The sequence below is a fragment of the Panicum virgatum genome, chromosome 3K, assembly GCF_016808335.1.
Source record: "Panicum virgatum strain AP13 chromosome 3K, P.virgatum_v5, whole genome shotgun sequence".
Taxonomy (NCBI): Eukaryota; Viridiplantae; Streptophyta; class Magnoliopsida; order Poales; family Poaceae; genus Panicum; species Panicum virgatum.
In genome coordinates this window covers 53810030-53827997 of record NC_053138.1, presented here as the reverse complement: position 1 = coordinate 53827997, position 17968 = coordinate 53810030, and the positions used below count along the sequence as shown (strand labels likewise).

The window sequence follows — 17968 nt, the reverse complement described above, 5'->3', positions numbered from 1 at the left end:
GCCCTCGTGGCCCGTGCCCCTTTGCCCCGCGCTGCTACAAGGCTCCCGTCCACCCTCCCAAGCCCGACGGATGGCTATCTCCCTCCATGCTGACGCTTGCCTGCCCGCGGCGACCATGGCGAGCCGGCTGGCACCCGCAACATCCCCCCTTTGCACGGACGCCTGCCTGCGCGCGGCGACCATGGGTGAGCTGGCCGGCATCCGCAGCATCTCCCTCCGCACTGACGCCTTCTGCGCGCGGTGACCATGGGCGAGCTGGCCGGCACCCGCAGCACCACCGCGTCCTATGCAGATGCAGCCCGACGGATGCCTTCTCCTTCCTAGTGGCACCCAATGCGGACGGCGTGGTGTCGGACGCGGGCGGCGGCGGCGGCCCCAAGCCCACGCACCACCGGAAGTGCAAGAGCAGGAGCACGGCCAACGATTGGAGCACGAGGAGGAGCGCACAACGCGAGGAGCAAGAGCAGCGTGCTCAGCCACCCGCGGCCTCCGCCGCCTGCATGCTCCCGGTCATCCTTGCGATTCGCGACTACTGTCACCGTCTCCTATCCCTTCTTCTCTCTCCCAAAAAAATAAAGAGAGCATCTTTTCAGTAACCTAAGTAGTTATTACCATGTACTACACGTGTAGCACCATAACGAAATTACCAAACCTCTTTGCAAACATGGCAAAAAGGCGGCAGTGTGTTGCCGCGAATTGTCAGCACTCATGGTAGAGATCACTAGGGCACGGGCACACGGCGTAGCCTAGAAGTCTAGCTAGCTAGCTATATATGCTTGACAGGGGACAGTTAACGACACTGACTGGTAGGACCCCCTTTGCTGCACTGCACGTACTGTATTGCCCCACTCATACGTAACAAGTGGACAAGATCTTGAGAAGATCACAACCACGTAGTATATATATGATGTATATATATAGTACTACACAACCAACTTGTAAAGTTGCAAGCTACTGCTCTCTCGTACTGCACTATATCCATGAATCAACTTTTTTTCTTCTTTTTTTTTTGCCGTCTCGGTTTCTATTTTTAGGTTTCTTTTCCTGTCTGTGATATGAGAGAGAGAGAGAGAGAGAGAGAGAGAGAGAGAGAGAGAGAGAGAGAGAGAGAGAGAGAGATGAATAGGTTAGGAAGGTCCCTTGCAGAGGAAGAGGAAGCAGAGGGGGGCCAGGTAGCCAGACGTACACTCCATGCAAAGGCTTCCACGCATGCAAGTTTTGCAGCTTACTACAACAGCCAGGCCAAGGCAGCAGGCTCCATCCACATCGATCGGTCTGTTATTGCATGCACATATTATAGAGACTATTCAGATATGCCCCTCGATATCCCGTAGCTTTATGTGATGATGCCTGCAGAGAGAGAGAGAGAGAGAGAGAGAGAGAGAGAGATTATGTGAGGTCGAAGCAATTATGTGGCCTTAGACAGCCATGGTAGCAGTATGCTTCATGGCAAAACAACCCCACACAGGGGCAGGGACAGGGGCATAGATGTACAAATCTCTGTCCCCTCAACTGATCTCGCTGCCCTCAGGTGGCCATGATAGCCTTCTGGCTCAAGGGAAGTGTGACAAGGGAAAAAAGACAACGAGAGCTGGAGTCAAAGACAAGAAGACTAGAGCTCCCTCAGCTCTCCCTCTGTTCTCTCTTTATCTCTCATGAACTCAAGGAAATAATGCTTGGTTCACCAGTACCATAGATGTATATTTGACATACCACACATGCATACTAAAATGTGTGAAGCAGGATAATACTCATTCGATCTTCACTACCGGAAAACCGATAGTTGCCGAGTGTCTGGGTCTTTGCCGAGTGCCAGACCACGGGCACTCGGCAAAGATGTGGTTTGCCGAGTGCCAAGCCGCGGACACTCGGCAAAAATCTGGCACACGGCATGCCCGGGCGTTGCCGAATGCAGGCCCTCGGCAAATCAAGGCACTCGGCAACGTGGCTCATTTGCTGAGTACTGGTCGGGCGGCACTCGGCAAAGGCCGAGCACGTGCCTAGCACGCGCGCCCGCCGTGCGCCACCCGTCAGGGGGGCTGACTGCGTCAACTTTTTGCCGAGTGCCTCCAGCTGGCACTCGGCAAAGGTGAAATATTGCCGAGTGTCTCCAGCTGGCACTCGGCAAAGTAGAAACGTTGCCAAGTGCGCTTGTGTGGCTCTCGGCAAAGCTTCTTTTGCCGAGTGTCCGAAACGTTGCACAGGCACTCGGCAAACTTGGTTAAAAAATTTTTTTGGGGCCTTCAAATTTTTTTGGTTTCCACTTAAATTTGATAATGTAATTCCTAGTAACATAAAATAATTTTATTGATTGGTTTACTATTTTCATTTAATTTTTTTGTTTGCGGGGAATAATCCATCTAAGTAAATTTAAAATTAGAAGTGGGTCCAAATTTCGAAATCAATGAATGGAAATTTGATATTTATGTACCTGAATCAAAACTGATGCCATATGCGTGAAAGAACTTAAAAGTTGAAGCATCTTTATCAAGAAACATGATCACAAGCGTGTGCATGGACGTTCGGAAAAAACCAAAAATAGCAAGCAATGTCTGAAAATCATGGGAATTGTGCAAATCTCTTGGTTTCATGCGAGGATAGAGTGGAAAAAATTGACAGTGTTTCGGACACGTGACAATGTACGCCACTTATAAGCCGGAGAATCTCCGAAGAAGTTTCGGAGAGATGTGTAGCATCCGGTTGGATTTGTGGTTGAAATGAAAGTCGCATATGATTTTCAATGTGAAACTTTTTATATAGAGAAATAACTACAAAACATGTGTCTTGTCAAAATTTGGTTAATTTTTGAATTTGTTATCTATATATTAAATTATTTTTGGCACACATTGAAAATCATTATATTTAGTTTTAAGCTGATCTTTAAACGCATGAAATAATAGGTTTTTTCGCATTAAAAATCATGAACCATAATTTGTTGCTTTATTTTGGCAAATTATTTAGTTGGTAGTCACTAAATTTTTTATACATACCTCATCAAAACCAATTTGTTGATACAAATTCAATTCGACTTTAGAAACACATGAAATAATATGTTTTCTTGCATAAAATCTTGAAACTTGAAATAAAAATTATTTTAGTTTGAGTTTGAAATAATTATGCATGAAATAATGTTTTTTTGAATTCATATCTTATTTATTTTGGTTTTGCAAATAGTGGTAAAAAATATATTTGCCGAGTGCCTGCCGATCTGGCACTCGGCAAAGAGCTGAGTAAATTTTTTTTAATTCTTTGCCGAGTGCTGGATAGTGTGGCACTCGGCAAAGAACGCATCCGCAGACTTATGCTCACGGCCCCGCAGTCGACTCTCTCTCACTCGCATTTCTTCCCCGCGCGCGCCACCGTTGCTCGCGCCGCCGCCGCCGCCCTCCTCCACGCCGCCGCCTCATGTGCCGCCTCCCCGCGCGTCCCGTCGCCGCCTCGTCTCGCCGTCTCCCCGCACCCCCCCGTCACCGCCGGGAGTCCTCCTCGCCGCCTCCCGCCGCCCGCGCCGAGTGCGGCTGCTCCGCGCCGCCCGGCGGCCGAGGCCCGCGGCCGAGGGGCGCGGCCTCTGCGTCTCCACGCGGTCCGGCGCCTCCACGCCGCCCGCGGCCTCCGGGCCTACCGCTTCTCAGCGCCCGAGGGCGCGCCATTGAGCGCCAGCCGCTCCCTCCCCACAGCTGTTGAGCCTCCCCGTCGCTGTTAAGGTATTTTTTTATTTTTTAAGTAAATTATTAAGTTGAATTTGTTCTTGTATATTAGAATAGGATTATATTCTTTAGGTAGATTTTTAGGTAGATACAATTTTTAGATAGATATAGATATTGTTTCTTTAGTTTATTTAGAATGATTTAGTTTATTTAATTTTGGTAGATATAGATTTTTAGGTAGATATGTATAATGTTTATTTAGTTTATTTAGAATGATTTAGTTTATTTAGTATAGGTAGATATAAATTAAGAGATTAATTGTTTATTTAGTTTATTTAGACTTGTTTAGTTTATGTACATATTAATTGTAAATTGTTTATTTCATTTATTTTGTAAGACCGGTTTAGTTTTTTTATAAAAAAATGCAAATCAACGTACACCAGTTAGACGTCTCCCGTTCGAAAAAGATACGGTTGCAAATATGCAGATATTTGCATATTATGGCCGTATCTGTTTCGAATTGTCCATGTTTTTGGACAGCCCGAGGATGCGTAGATGGGGTTAGTTTATATGGTCCACTCCGATCCGAGGTAGAGTTTTGGCATCATCTCCCTGTTGTTCTTCGGATACACAATCTCCCTTTCGGGACGTGTATCTGGAGAACAGCGGGGAGGTGCTGCCGAAATTCTGTCTTGGATAAGAGTGGATCATATAAACTGACCTCATCTATGCATGGTCGGGTGGGATTAGGACCTATCTTTACCTACTAGAGTCTAAGCCGAACGTCTACATGTATTTAAATTTGATAATAGTCGCTGACATCTTGGAAGATGGATGACCGTGAGTGGATGTACACCGGCCGGGTAACTCAAGCTAGCATGACCAATGAATGGATTGAGAAGACTAACGAGTTCTTGGAAGGGGCATGGGCGCAAGCTGAAGGGTCGAGGTTCATGTGGTGTCCCTGCAAGAGTTGTGGAAACCAGAAATGAAAGACAAAGAAGGTCATGGGCGAACATCTTGTCAATTATGGATTTACGCCAGACTATACCCGGTGGATCTTTCACGGTGAAGCCCATCGTACGAGGGACAAGGTCGTGAGGCAACGCATCGATGAATGTGATGCTGCTGGTGGGATTGGAGACATGTTAGACGACTATGAGGAGGCACATTTCGGTGAAGGACCGCAGGAGGAGGAGCCAGAGGCAAGCACAAAGGCGTTTTACGAGATGTTGGAGGTGGCACAGAAATCTCTTCACGGCCAAACAAAGGTTTCTCAGCTGGACGGCATTGGACGCCTTATGGCCTTAAAGTCCCAGTTTGGCCTGAGCCGAGACGCCTTTGATAGTATGTTGACCGTTTTTGGGAGCATGTTTTCGGAAGATCACATTCTGCCCAAGACAATGTATCAGGCGACGAAAATCCTTAGTGCACTGAAGATGCCATATGAGCAGATACATTCTTGTCCTAATGGGTGCATCTTATTTAGGAAAGAGCACGAGGCTGAAACTTACTGTCCAAAATGCAAAGCCTCAAGATTCCTGGAGGTGGATGCTGGTGACGGTCAGCCTAATAGGTAGTTCACGATTCCTGTGAAAATCGTACGTTACCTTCCGTTCATTCAGAGGATCCAAAGACTCTATATGACCGAGGAAACCGCGAAACAGATGACATGGCGCAAAAAAGGTGTTCGATACAACCCATATAAGATGGTGCATCCCTCCGACGGTGAGTCATGGACTCATTTTGATGAGATTCATCATGAGAAAGCTAAAGAAGCTCGTAATGTATGTGTTGCGCGGGCAACCGATGGGTTCAATCCTTATGGTATGATGGCCGCATCGTACTCATGTTGGCTCGTGTTCGTTATTCCCTTGAATCCCCCCCCGGCGTTCTCTTTCAACGACAAACCATATTTGTGTCGTTGATTATTCCTGAGCACCCAGGGAATAAAATGAGTGTTTACATGGAGCCTCTAATCGATGAGTTGATCAAAGCATGGGAGGAGGGGGTGTGGACGTACGACCGAGCGACAAAGACAAACTTCAGAATGTATGTGTGGTACCACTACTCTCTGCATGACCTCCCAGCGTATGGCATTTTCTGCGGGTGGTGTACTCATGGAAAGTTCCCATGCCCAACATGCAAGGCAACTCTGCAGTTCATTTGGTTGAGAAAGGGGGGCAAGTATTCGTCGTTTGACAAACATCGACAATTCCTTCCTGCTGACCATCCATTTAGAAGAGACATTAAGAACTTCACGAAAGGTGTCGTAGTTACACAATCTGCACCGCAGATGCTGACGGGTGCCGTGCTTCATGCTCAGATAGATGCTCTCTAGGTCAATGATGCAGGTGGTTTTGTGGGATATGGCGAAGAACATTCCTGGACTCAGGTCTCTGGCTTGTGGAGGCTTCCCTATATTAATGATCTCCTCCTTCCACACAATATTGATGCCATGCACACTGAAAAGAATTGGGGTGAGGCTCTTTTTGGAACTGTCATGGACATTCCTGGTAAGATGAAGGACAACGTCAAGGCTCGAGTGGATCTGGCAACGTTGTGCGGTAGACCAAGATACGAAATGAAGACTCTGAGACCAGGGAGAGAATGGAGGAAGACTCCGGCGGATTTTGTCCTAACGAGGTCCCAAAAAAAGGAAGCACTAGAGTGGATCTAAAAGTTACAATTTCCAGATGGGTATGCAGCGAATCTGAGGAGGGGAGTTAATTTGACTATGATGCGAATCAACGGGCTGAAGAGTCATGACTTCCACATATGGATTGAGCGGCTTCTTCCTGTGATGGTTCAAGGCTATCTCCCTGATAATATATGGCGAGTGTTGGCAGAGTTGAGCAATTTCTTCCGCCAGCTATGTGCTAAGGAGTTATCTCGGGTCGTCATTTCGGACATGGAAAAAGTGGCCCCTGTGTTGCTATGTAAGCTGGAGAAGATCTTTCCACCCGCCTTCTTCAATCCGATGCAGCATTTGCTTCTACATCTTCCGTACGAGGCACGGATGGGGGGGGCCTGTGCAATACCCTTGGTGCTATCCAATTGAGAGATGTCAGAAGGTCCTTCGAACGAAATGCAAAAATAAATGTAAAATTGAAGCTTCTATTGCAAAGTCATATATTCTGGAGGAGGTGTCAAACTTGACAACCAAATACTATGGTGACAATCTTCCCAGCGTGCATAATCCACCCCCTCGTTACAATGCTGGCGATAATGAATCGAGTCTCAGCATCTTCCGAGGACAACTTGGAAGTGCAAGTGATGCGAGGTACAAGACCTTGAACCATGAAGAGTGGCGCCGTATCATGCTATACGTGTTGACCAACCTTTCTGAGGTGGAGCCGTATATTGCGTAAGTACTCAACATTGTGCCCAATTCACGAGTTTCCATTTCACAAGTTTCCACTACTTAGCATCCAACCCCGTTTGTCATTTTTGATACAGGGAATTTCAACAATTATTTTGGCGTCGCTCAAGGGCTGCAACCCCAATGGAAATGGAGAGTCTTCTTAAAAATGGCACGGGAAATTCACAACCCGATTTCATTTATTGGTTTCAACAGAAGGTAGTCTTGAATTCATAGTTCTATTCCATTTCGTTGTCCTCGAACTATATGACAAACTATCATGCATACGCTTGCAGGGCCAAACTGATTCATCCATGAGAGCCGAGTTGAGACAGGTTGCCGATTGTTTTAGCCACAGGGTCAAGTCATTTAACGTTTATGATGTGAACGGATATCGCTTCCACACAATGACATACGAGCAGATTCGACCCAATCGAAGAACCACTAATACCGGCGTTTTTACGCCAGGTCAATATGGAGTCGAGTATTACGGAAGAGTTGAAAAAATATACGAACTCAAGTTTCATGGTTCTGTACCGCTCACTCCAGTCATTTTGAAATGTCATTGGTTTGATCCAACATTAACAAGACATACCCCTAGTGTTGGCCTAGTCGAAATTCGACATGATTCAACGTTACAAGGTGGATATGTGTACATTGTGGCTCAACAAGCCATACAAGTTTATTATCTCTCATACACGTGCCAAACCGACCACCGTCTTCGGGGTTGGGATGTTGTGTATAAAGTATCGCCACACGGCAAACTACCTCTCCCAAACAACGAGGATTACAACAATGATAGAGAGTTTTTTCAAGAAGAGGGGCTACAAGGGAGTTTTGAGATAGACTTATCCGACGAGATTGGAATGGAAGTCGACAATGAAAAGGAAGTTGACGAGGAAGGTGGAGATGAGGTTCAAAATATTCAGCACTTACAATTACTAGAGCGACTACGTTTAGGCAGAGACAGTGAAGACGACATTCCTCCTTCGGATTCTGCTGGTTATGTTGACATAGCTGATAGTGATGATGAGGATTACGATCCAGCTAATCCCGATTATGATGACTACTTCTAAAACATATAGGACTTGCAATATTTAATATATATTATGTTAATTTGTAGTTATATTTTCTTTATTTTCATTTGTTTGCAAGTATTGTTTATCCTGACTAATTCGTTCACTCCTTTTGATTTCAGGTAACTAAACAAAGATGCCAGGCGGTCACAAGATGACTTGGCTGAGCTCCTTGTACAGAGGTAGTGGTGGAGGAGGCGGTAGTGGGTCTGACGCACCCGAGGGGTCCGGGAGCCGTAGTGTTCGCAAAGGTGGTGGAGGAGGGGGAGGGAAAGGGAGACGGAGAGGGAGGGGTGGAAGAGGAGGTAGTGGGAGTGGTGGAGGAGGTAAGGTGAGGAAGGGGTGGAGGGAGAGGACCCCTTCTCCTGTAGAGGACGAGGAGGAGGAGGAGGAGGAGGAGGAGGAGGAGGAGGAGAGGGTGGAGGACCAGGGGAGCGAGGAGGAGGAGCACGTGGAGGGGGACGAGGAGGAGGACGAGGAGGAGGCCAAGGAGGGGGCGGTAGGAGATGAGTGGGTGGTGTGGTTGCGTGGACCGTCACAACTCCCGTGACGTCCGATACCTCTAGCGAGACGCCCGATGATTCGGCCACTAGAGCCTAAGTAAGTATGTTAGTACTTATTTATTATGCATTAAATATATTTAAAATTGCAATACTAACTAAAATTTTACCTTAAACACTCTTGCAGGGGTGGTTTTTTGTGCAGCCTGGTGAGCACAAACGGAAGCCAAATGGTATCTTGGGTCTTTTGTGCCGGGTGCACTTCCCCGGGCTTGTGATGCATGCCGGAGTGCTAGAGCCGGCATACACGTGGGACCACTACATGGCCAGCCCGGACGCTACTGATCGCGAAGGAAGGAACTTCACCACCAAAGCGAGGCGGGTGGTCGGGGAGTTGTGGGTAAGTCATCCTCGCACTAAAATGGTTGAAATATCGCATTCTGTTTCAATTTTTGGAATAATGATTGCAATTATCTTGTGTGTATATATGCAGGATTTCTACAGGTGCGAGGAAGGCTATGAGGCCCGGGCGAACGAGCTGGCTCACCAGGCTTACTACAAGCTGGTGAAGGACATGCACTACGAGGCGCGTGTCCAGGCCGTCGTTGTCTACTACGCCGAGTTCGAGAAGAGGAGTATCAAGAAACCAGCCGCAAGGGACATCTTCCTCACGCGAGACCAGTACTTAAGGGTAAATAAATTACATCTCTACTCATTTATCTTGTATTTGATATTACAATATGTCATGCACTTCATTACGTTTAGGTGCCTCCGAACTGGTGCGTAAACAAGGCCGAGTGCTGGTCTATGATGATGGACAAGTGGATCGGCGAGGATTGGGCCCGCCAGCACGCCTTATACCGGGAGCGCCGCTTGATGATGCCGGGTCCGGCACATCATCAAGGGAGCCTTAGCCTCGGCGAGTACAAGAATACTTGGGTAAGTTCACTAATTTCTTCATTCTTTCTAAAGCTATATTTTTAATTCTTACTAATCATCTTGTTGACTTCTTGGCAGTCGGAGTCTCATTCAGGCCAGTCTTGCAATGACTTCACAGCGTACGCCATGTCTCACATGGGCAGGGCGACGTCGGACGTGGCCTACAACCCGGCGGCTCCACCAGAGGCCTACACAAACCCAAGCATCCACGCGCGCATCAATGCGTACACGGAGGTGGGAAGGGCGCTCCACAGGGAGACTTGGGATCTGACCACCGCACAACTCTCCGGAGAAGCCATCATGAGGGCGGGACAAGGGAAGAAGCACGGGCGGTACTTGATCGCCAACAGCTTGGTCGACACGACGAGTACGCCCAGTCTCTCGCAGCTTAGGGCAAGTACCACCGACTCGACCCCGCCCATACGCCCACGGCCTGAGACTTCAGTGGCCAGCATGCACCAGAGACAGGTTAGTTTAGATTTAGTTTCCGTTCTATGATTAAAATGAAACTTTGCTTCGTATTGTAACATGGAGGTTTAAATCTTGTAGGCCGAGATGGAGGCAAAGTTTGAGGAGGAGAGGAGGTGCCGAATGGAGATCGAGGCCAAGCTAGAGCAGGAGCGGAAGCTGAGGGAGGAGCAGTCAGCTATGTTGCACAGCATGGTCACCTGGATGCAAGGACTTGGCGCGACGATGAACTATGCGACGCCGCCTCCTCCCTTCGCCTTACCAGCTCAGCCTTACTTTCCTGCAGGACCTTCTGACACTCCCGAGAGTATGCTTTGTTTGTAGATATTAATTATTATATCTTTGTTATTCTTACTCAATTTATGTGTTTCTATTTGCAGAATCAGTCGTGGAACGCATCGAACGACCCTCCTTCGGACCAGAACTCGCCGGCGGCCCCGTGGCAATCTTGGCCCCCCCCTCCACCTGACCGTGAGTGATTTGTAGTACCCTACTGGACTTGTGATGTGATGGACTTGTAGTACCCTTGTGGACTTGTGATGTGATGTGATGGACTTGTATTCAGACTCTATCTATGTGATGGACTTTCAGACTCGTTTTATGTGATGTGATGGACATTATCTTGTGTTATTTGTATCGATGCTATTGTCGCAGTTTACAATTATATATTTGTCGTTATAACTGCCTGTAATGACCCCTGCATTTATATATATATATTTGTTGTATTTGTATCGAAAAACAGAGAAAAAAGAAGCAAAAAAAGAAAAATAGGCCACTTTGCCGAGTGCTTAAGCCAATACACTCGGCAAAGTGGCCTTCCACAGGGCAGCACGACAGTACTTTGCCGATTGCTAAAACCCTGACACCCGGCAAAGTTTCAAACGTTTGCCGAGTGTCAGGATCCAGCACTCGGCAAAGCGGCCACGTGGCGCCACCCTGGGCCGGCACTTTGCCGAGTGCCAGACGCCGAACTTTGCCGAGTGTCCGCCGTTAGGCACTCGGCAAAGTGCCGGCCCAGGGTGGCGCCACGTGGCTGCTTTGCCGAGTGCCAAGGCTCTCGGCAAAGATCCCTTTTCCGTGGGAGGCTTTGCCGAGTGGCGTTTGCCGAGTGTAACACTCGGCAAAGAGTTTGCCGAGTGCAAACTGACATTTGCCGAGTGTAACAGGCACTCGGCAAAGCCAGTGAATCCGGTAGTGCTTATACACTATCTAGCCTACCTATCAACCCATGCTCCCGCACAGGCTAATTAGAATTAATATAAAAATAAGAGTTATAAGTAATAATTATAATTATCTATCTCATGCTCTCTTTCATCTATTAAATATTCTAACATATACTCTAAAACATATATTTGTCATTATCGAGTTGTGATAGGTTTCATTTTGCATCACACCTCTCTATGTATGTTTGATATGTGTTTTATTAAACCATTTGTTTGTGAATCGGTATTCTTATCTCTTCCATCATATATTAATATATGATAATACATATCGTGGATAGTATATTTTATAAAAATAATATATTAATAATGATAGAAATAATAATTTGGAATTTTATGTTGATGCACTTTAATATTTTGTTATAATTATATAATTTAGATTCAGCCTTAAGGGCTACTTTAATAACTTTTAGTAATAACAAAATTGGATAATTTATATGCAAAGTTTGGGGGTTATTTGTATATATTATTTTTATAATGGCATAGGTGGGTAATTTCCATGAAGGTGAGGGTTACTTCTAATTTTTTTTATAATGGCAGAGATGAGTAATTTGGATACATGTTCAGGGGTTACTTCAGTCTATTTTCATAATGGTAGAGATGGGTAATTTATTAGGAAAGATAATAGATCCAATGACTGTTATGATTATAGTTATCAGATTGATAGCCAGATGTTTCTAATTTTTATGAGAATTTCTAAAATTTCTTTAATTTTTTTAGAGTACCCACCTAGAATTCTAGATAGCTTCACGTGAAGGTTTAAAAGAAGTTTCAATTAGTAATAGTAAGATAACACTCCATAAGTGATTAGAGTTGTACAAACTTACAAAGCGGCCTATTCTCTTGTTACACATTCACTTATTCATTAGGCTGTGAGAGGACTTTCATCCCATTAAAACTTATCTGGCTCGGTTACCTAGTTTTTGCTCTAGGTAACTGTGTAATGAAACAATACATTGAGACTGGCCTTAGAGACAAACATTTCGATCATGCATGAATGTATAGTCTGCATAATATAACCTTTGGAAGTATCACTCTAGCTAGTTCGTAAATAATATTATGATTTATAGTTCTCCATGATCAAACACACCCTGCAAAATAAATTCTTACGATGCGCCAAGGGGAGTCTGTTTTCTCAAAAAATTTTACCACCTAATCGACCTTATTAGGCATGCGCAGAAACCGAATCCCCATTGATCGAAGTGCCAGCAAGCAACATACAACACCTTGGCCAAGCTGATGCCACGACGGCGTGTCAGCCTAGCAATTTCGCTGTTTGCTATCTCCCCTGCAGTTCCCCGTTGTCCAGTTTCTAAGCAAAGCACACACACCCCCATCACCATCACCATCATGTCATCTCCTTCCTCTTCCTCTTCTTCCTTCCATTCCTCATCTCACTACTCCATGTATACAACGAACACACTCACACACACACACATCACCATATATATACAACACACACTCAGGCCCATTTCCTTCTTATCTTCCACACCTACACACACTGCTTGCTCGGAGATCATCGATCGACCTCATGCACATTCCTTAGCACTATTACTAGATCGCCGCAGCTACGCGCACCGGCGGATTCCGCACGTACGTGTGCGAGATCATCATCAAGGCCGGACCTGCAGAACAGCAATGAGGAAGCCGGAGGGTCCAGCGGCGGCGAACAGCTGCAATAATGCAGGGGCGGCGGCGAAGCTGCGCAAGGGGCTGTGGTCGCCGGAGGAGGACGAGAAGCTGGTGGCGTACATGCTGCGGAGCGGGCAGGGCTCGTGGAGCGACGTGGCCCGGAACGCCGGCCTGCAGCGCTGCGGCAAGAGCTGCCGCCTCCGGTGGATCAACTACCTCCGGCCGGACCTCAAGCGCGGCGCCTTCTCGCCGCAGGAGGAGGAGCTCATCGTCAGCCTCCACGCCATCCTCGGCAACAGGTAACCACGCATGTGGATTATTGTTCGACCTCGATCGATCGAGTGCTCGCGTCCTTTCACACGTGCGGCTCATATGGTGATTACTCGTATGTTGGTGTGCACGTCAAGGCTCTAGCTAGAGAGAGTCAACTAATTAATGGGTGTTGATTATGCCGTTGAGCGCGCGAGCACATTTTATTTCTTTTGCATATTTTCTTTTTTTTTAAAAGTATTTTGTCAATCAAGAACAGTTAATTTCAATTTGGTAGTTTGAATAATTAAAGATCTCCTCGTGAAAAGAGGATCATAATTAAATATGTGCTGCATAAGTAAAGCATTGTGATTTCGTTCTTTGACCTGTGAAATTTCTCTTTTAGAGTAACTTTTTGTTTTTATTTCCATGTCAAGGTTCAATTATGCTTTACTTATATATGCAGGTACATTACTGCATTCTAGTATATTCCAAGAGAAATACAGAAGTAGTTTATTGGATGTTTATTACATGGTTGCAGTTTCGTTTTTTTTTGTATGCCCCCCCTTTCCAAACTTGAATTGCACAAACTTATATTTGTAGAGAATTTCAATGCGTGCCACCAAATGACCAAATATTTCTATAATTTCGTGTGCCTCAATGTATAATGTCTCGCCAATATACGGGCTTAGCCCCTTACACCATCATCATCATGGATTTATATATCCTTTTTAATAAGGTACTAAAAATTGTGATAATAAACACACAAATAGTATTAACATGTTTTACTGCATGTTATCGACAAAATTGTATTCCAGCTAGATCATAATAAATTTTACTTAGGTAGATCCAATATTCCGCAACAATATCATAAGTGTCTGCATAAAACCTATATATATATATATATATATATATATATATATATATATATATATATATATATATATAGGTGACCTATAGCTAACATCGTGTAATGCAGTACTACAGTTAATTTACAATATTCCTTTTTATGTTTTTTTTGCGGGGAATATATTCCTTTTTATGTGAGGGTACAACATTCCATATTTGCATGTCTCCACACTCGTAATTATTTTTCTTTGATGTCATTATTTTTGCATGAAATTAACAGATTTTCAAAGTTGACATATACTAAAAGTTTCTCAAAAGGACATTGAAAGGGATACTTTTACCTGTTCTTTTACTGAACATGCAACTTCTGTCGGATCCACACATTAACCTATCCCCGACCTAATTAAAGGAGATTGAGACATCATTTATTTTCTCCAACCTCTCTAGATATTTTCTTTCAAGCTAGCCATGCATCATTTGCATATCGAAATACAACTAGCTAGCAGCGTGAAGTTGACACTTGTTGACACGTACAAATATGTGCAAATGGACGCGTGACTTTTTCTCTGACAGAAACATCTCGACCGTTTGCTTACTGTGAAATCAACCCTGCGTTACGACATTCCAGGTGGTCTCAGATCGCTGCCCGGCTGCCGGGGCGCACCGACAACGAGATCAAGAACTTCTGGAACTCCACCATCAAGAAGCGGATCAAGAACAGCTCCTCGGCCTCGTCGCCGGCGGCGGCCACTGACTGCGCGTCGCCGGAGCCTAATAACGGCAAGGTCGCCGGCTTCGACATCAGCGGCGCCGCCAGCTGCCCGGACCTCGCTGGCCTGGATCGTCAGGTCGACGGCGGCCACCACCACGCTATGGTGACGACGGGCTTGTGGATGGTGGACTCATCCTCCTCCACATCCTCGTCGACCTCGCCGATGCAGCAGGGCCGGCCACCGTCGTCGGCCATGGTAGCGGCGGTGACGAGGAGCTACGGCGGCCTCCTCCCGCTCCCCGACCAGCTTCGCGGCGGCATGGCGGCCGACGCGTCGCCGGCAGGGTTCTTTCATGGCCACGCGGCGCCGTTCAAGCACCAAGCAGTTGTTGCCTCATTGCACGGCGGTTACTATGGCGGCAGCGCTCCTCATCACCATGGGATGATGGCAACCATGGAAGGAGGAGGAGGGTGCTTCATGAGAGGAGAAGGCCTCTTTGGTGTGCCCCCTCTGCTAGAAGCCATGTCTTCACAAAACCAAGATCACCATGGCCAGGCCCTAATGGCCTCAAGTGGTGGTGGTAACAACAACAACCCCAAAAATAACAGCAGCAGCAACACTACTGAAGCGACTGCCACTACTACCACAACAGTGAGTAACAATGAGAGCAACATCACAGACAACACCAAGGAAAACATCAACACCATGAGCCTAGTGAACAGCAGCAGCAGCAATGTGGCTGCTGTCTACTGGGAGGGGGCCCACCAGCAGTACATGAGCAGGAATGTCATGCATGGGGAGTGGGACCTGGAGGAGCTGATGAAAGATGTGTCATCCTTGCCTTTCCTTGATTTCCAAGTTGAATGATTGGGAGGGCCCAACTCCAGCTGGCTGCCAATGCAAAGGAGTAGTACATATATATATGCATATATATACAACTATACATATATACATACGTATACGTTAAGATTCGTATTTTTTCCCATCCTTGACATTATAATTCTCTCGGCCAATGTAAAAGATTTTCTCTTCTCGCACCTACTTCACCTCACTTTTGGATTCATCCTCCTGTATACAGGCATTCATGCCATGCAAATAATAATTAAATCAAATCTTGAGCTCTACAATTTTTTTGTGGTAGTCATCATCTTTCACTCAACAGATAGTATGTTTCTTTTTTCCAATGTCAACATATAAAATGCATATATGTATTAATAATGCATGCTTCACCTTTATCCATATTTTTTCTTGGTGGTAAAGCTATCTCCCTTTTAGTTTGTGTTTGTTCCTTTGCTTCCTCTTTCCTTTCCTTTCATGTACCAACTGCTTCCCTTGCACATGAAGTCACATTGATGAGCTTGTGTGAATCTATAGATCCTGGGGGCCGGCCGGACGGGAAAGGTGCAGTACTGTGCCTGAGAGAAACATGATTGTTCATGACCTTGTTGATGCACCCATCGATCGTCCATGTGCTTCCATGCATGGTGTTGGAGGAGGAACAGTCACTGTCGGCACTGGTCAAGTGTGTGTTGGTTGCAATCCAATCAGAGGCGGCCGAGGTCGTTAGCTAGCAGAGGTGCAATTAGAGCACAGAAGAATGGAGGAGATGGAGGAGGAGACAGAAGAAAAGTGGATGTGTATGTGTCCCATTGCCATAACAATTAACAAATCAATAGAAGCCTCTCTACTTTTCAAAAAAAAAAAGAAGCCTCTCTATCTCACACACATACACTCATCACTAATAACACTACAGCACAAACTCTATTTGTGCTGTGGTGTAGTGTCTCTCTCCCTCAACCGTCATCTAGCACACATCAAGACATGAATTGGATCACTATCACAGAACCCAAACAACTGACGGCTCATCACTGTCGGCAGCAGTCGTCCTAAATTATCGACTGGGAGCATCAAAATTATCTTGATGGTGATGTGTTATTACCACAGATGATCCTTTGTCCGTAGCAATCAAAAGCTCAATTAGCATCGCCAATTTATTATCCTGATAATTTGGCAAAAGTAACTAAAATAAAAAAGTAGTAACTAACAAACGAAAACAAAATGACTGCATTATGTCTAAACCCTCGTGATCAAGACAATATTGTGATAATAAGTTATCAAAATAAAGTTCAGGTCCAACTAACATATTTCATGGCTCATTTTCAAGCTGGTCAAAAAACCATGACCTGAGGAACCTACATTACTACAAAACTCCATGTACTGTCTCCTAGAGTTTGAATCGAATGACTACACTAACCATATCTCATCAGTTAATTGTTTCTGGTTGGCACGTGCTCGGTAGTGATTCATTTGTTTTCTCTTGGTAAAGCCTCATTTTAGACTTATTAATCGCCTTTGGGCATTAGACACAAAAATAATATTAGGTTGCATATGCCAACCATTTCAATTCAAAAACTTAAGTTGCTAGGAAAACATAGACAATTCACTTATATACTTTAACAAATAAAACTACACGCAGGCATCCCATCGGCCACCCTGCAAAAAAACTCTGGCAGTTGTTGTAAAACCTTGTGGTTCGTATATATAGTGTGTGATAGTCGTAATAGCTCTATTCAGGTCAGAGTTACAAAAATTGACTTAGTACCTAACACTTATTAATTGTGGATGCTTCATAATTGAAAGGAAAATCGGAGGCATCACTACGGGATTCACATGGTTTGCCGTGTGCCAAAGGCACAAAGCAAAGAACATAATCCACAGTTCCACACGGCAAAGTGTTTGCCGTGTGTTGCACACGGCAACGCACACATGGCAAAGCTCGGCCGGCAAAGCCATGTTTGCCGTGTGCCTTTTTTTTTCGGGCACATGGCAAAGCCTCTACCGTGTGCCTAGTTAGCCCATGGCAAAAAAAAAAGTTAACTTGACGACCACATGACGTGCCCCTTGTTACTGTGTGTTTTCTCTTGTGGCACACGGCAAATGCAGCCTTTGCCGTGTGCCAGTATTTTGCCATGTGTTTTCTTGCCGACACTCGGCAAAAGGCAGGTTTGTTGTGTGCCCGAAAAGATGCACACGTCAAAGGTTAGGGCACATGGCAAAAGCGTTGTTTTCCGGTAGTGAATGCTTATAGGAAAATGACTATCGAGAATGAACTTATTACAAGTAAATGAGAATATACCATTTCTCAATACACATTTGGGATTACTAGCCTATCAACCCGTGCTCCCGCATGGACTGATTAGGATTAATATAAAAATAAAGCTTATAGCTAATAATTATATTATATATCTCTCAAGCCCCCTTTCATCTATTGAATTTTGTACACGTACTCCATGTGTGTTTGATATATATATTTA

At 45.4% G+C, this 17968-nt stretch overlaps 2 protein-coding genes across 2 annotated transcripts; both read left to right on the top strand.

Moving 5' to 3' along the window:
• Positions 1-9453: 9453 nt before the first annotated feature.
• LOC120701048 lies at positions 9454-10460 on the top strand. The gene is made up of 3 exons (XM_039985220.1): positions 9454-9991; positions 10073-10298; positions 10372-10460. The coding sequence occupies exons 1-3, from the start codon at positions 9650-9652 to the stop codon at positions 10458-10460; spliced, it is 657 nt and encodes a 218-aa protein (XP_039841154.1). The 5' UTR covers positions 9454-9649.
• Positions 10461-12564: 2104 nt separating this feature from the next.
• On the top strand, positions 12565-15781 carry LOC120699624. The gene is made up of 2 exons (XM_039983634.1): positions 12565-13142; positions 14570-15781. The coding sequence occupies exons 1-2, from the start codon at positions 12616-12618 to the stop codon at positions 15519-15521; spliced, it is 1479 nt and encodes a 492-aa protein (XP_039839568.1). The 5' UTR covers positions 12565-12615; the 3' UTR covers positions 15522-15781.
• Positions 15782-17968: the final 2187 nt, after the last annotated feature.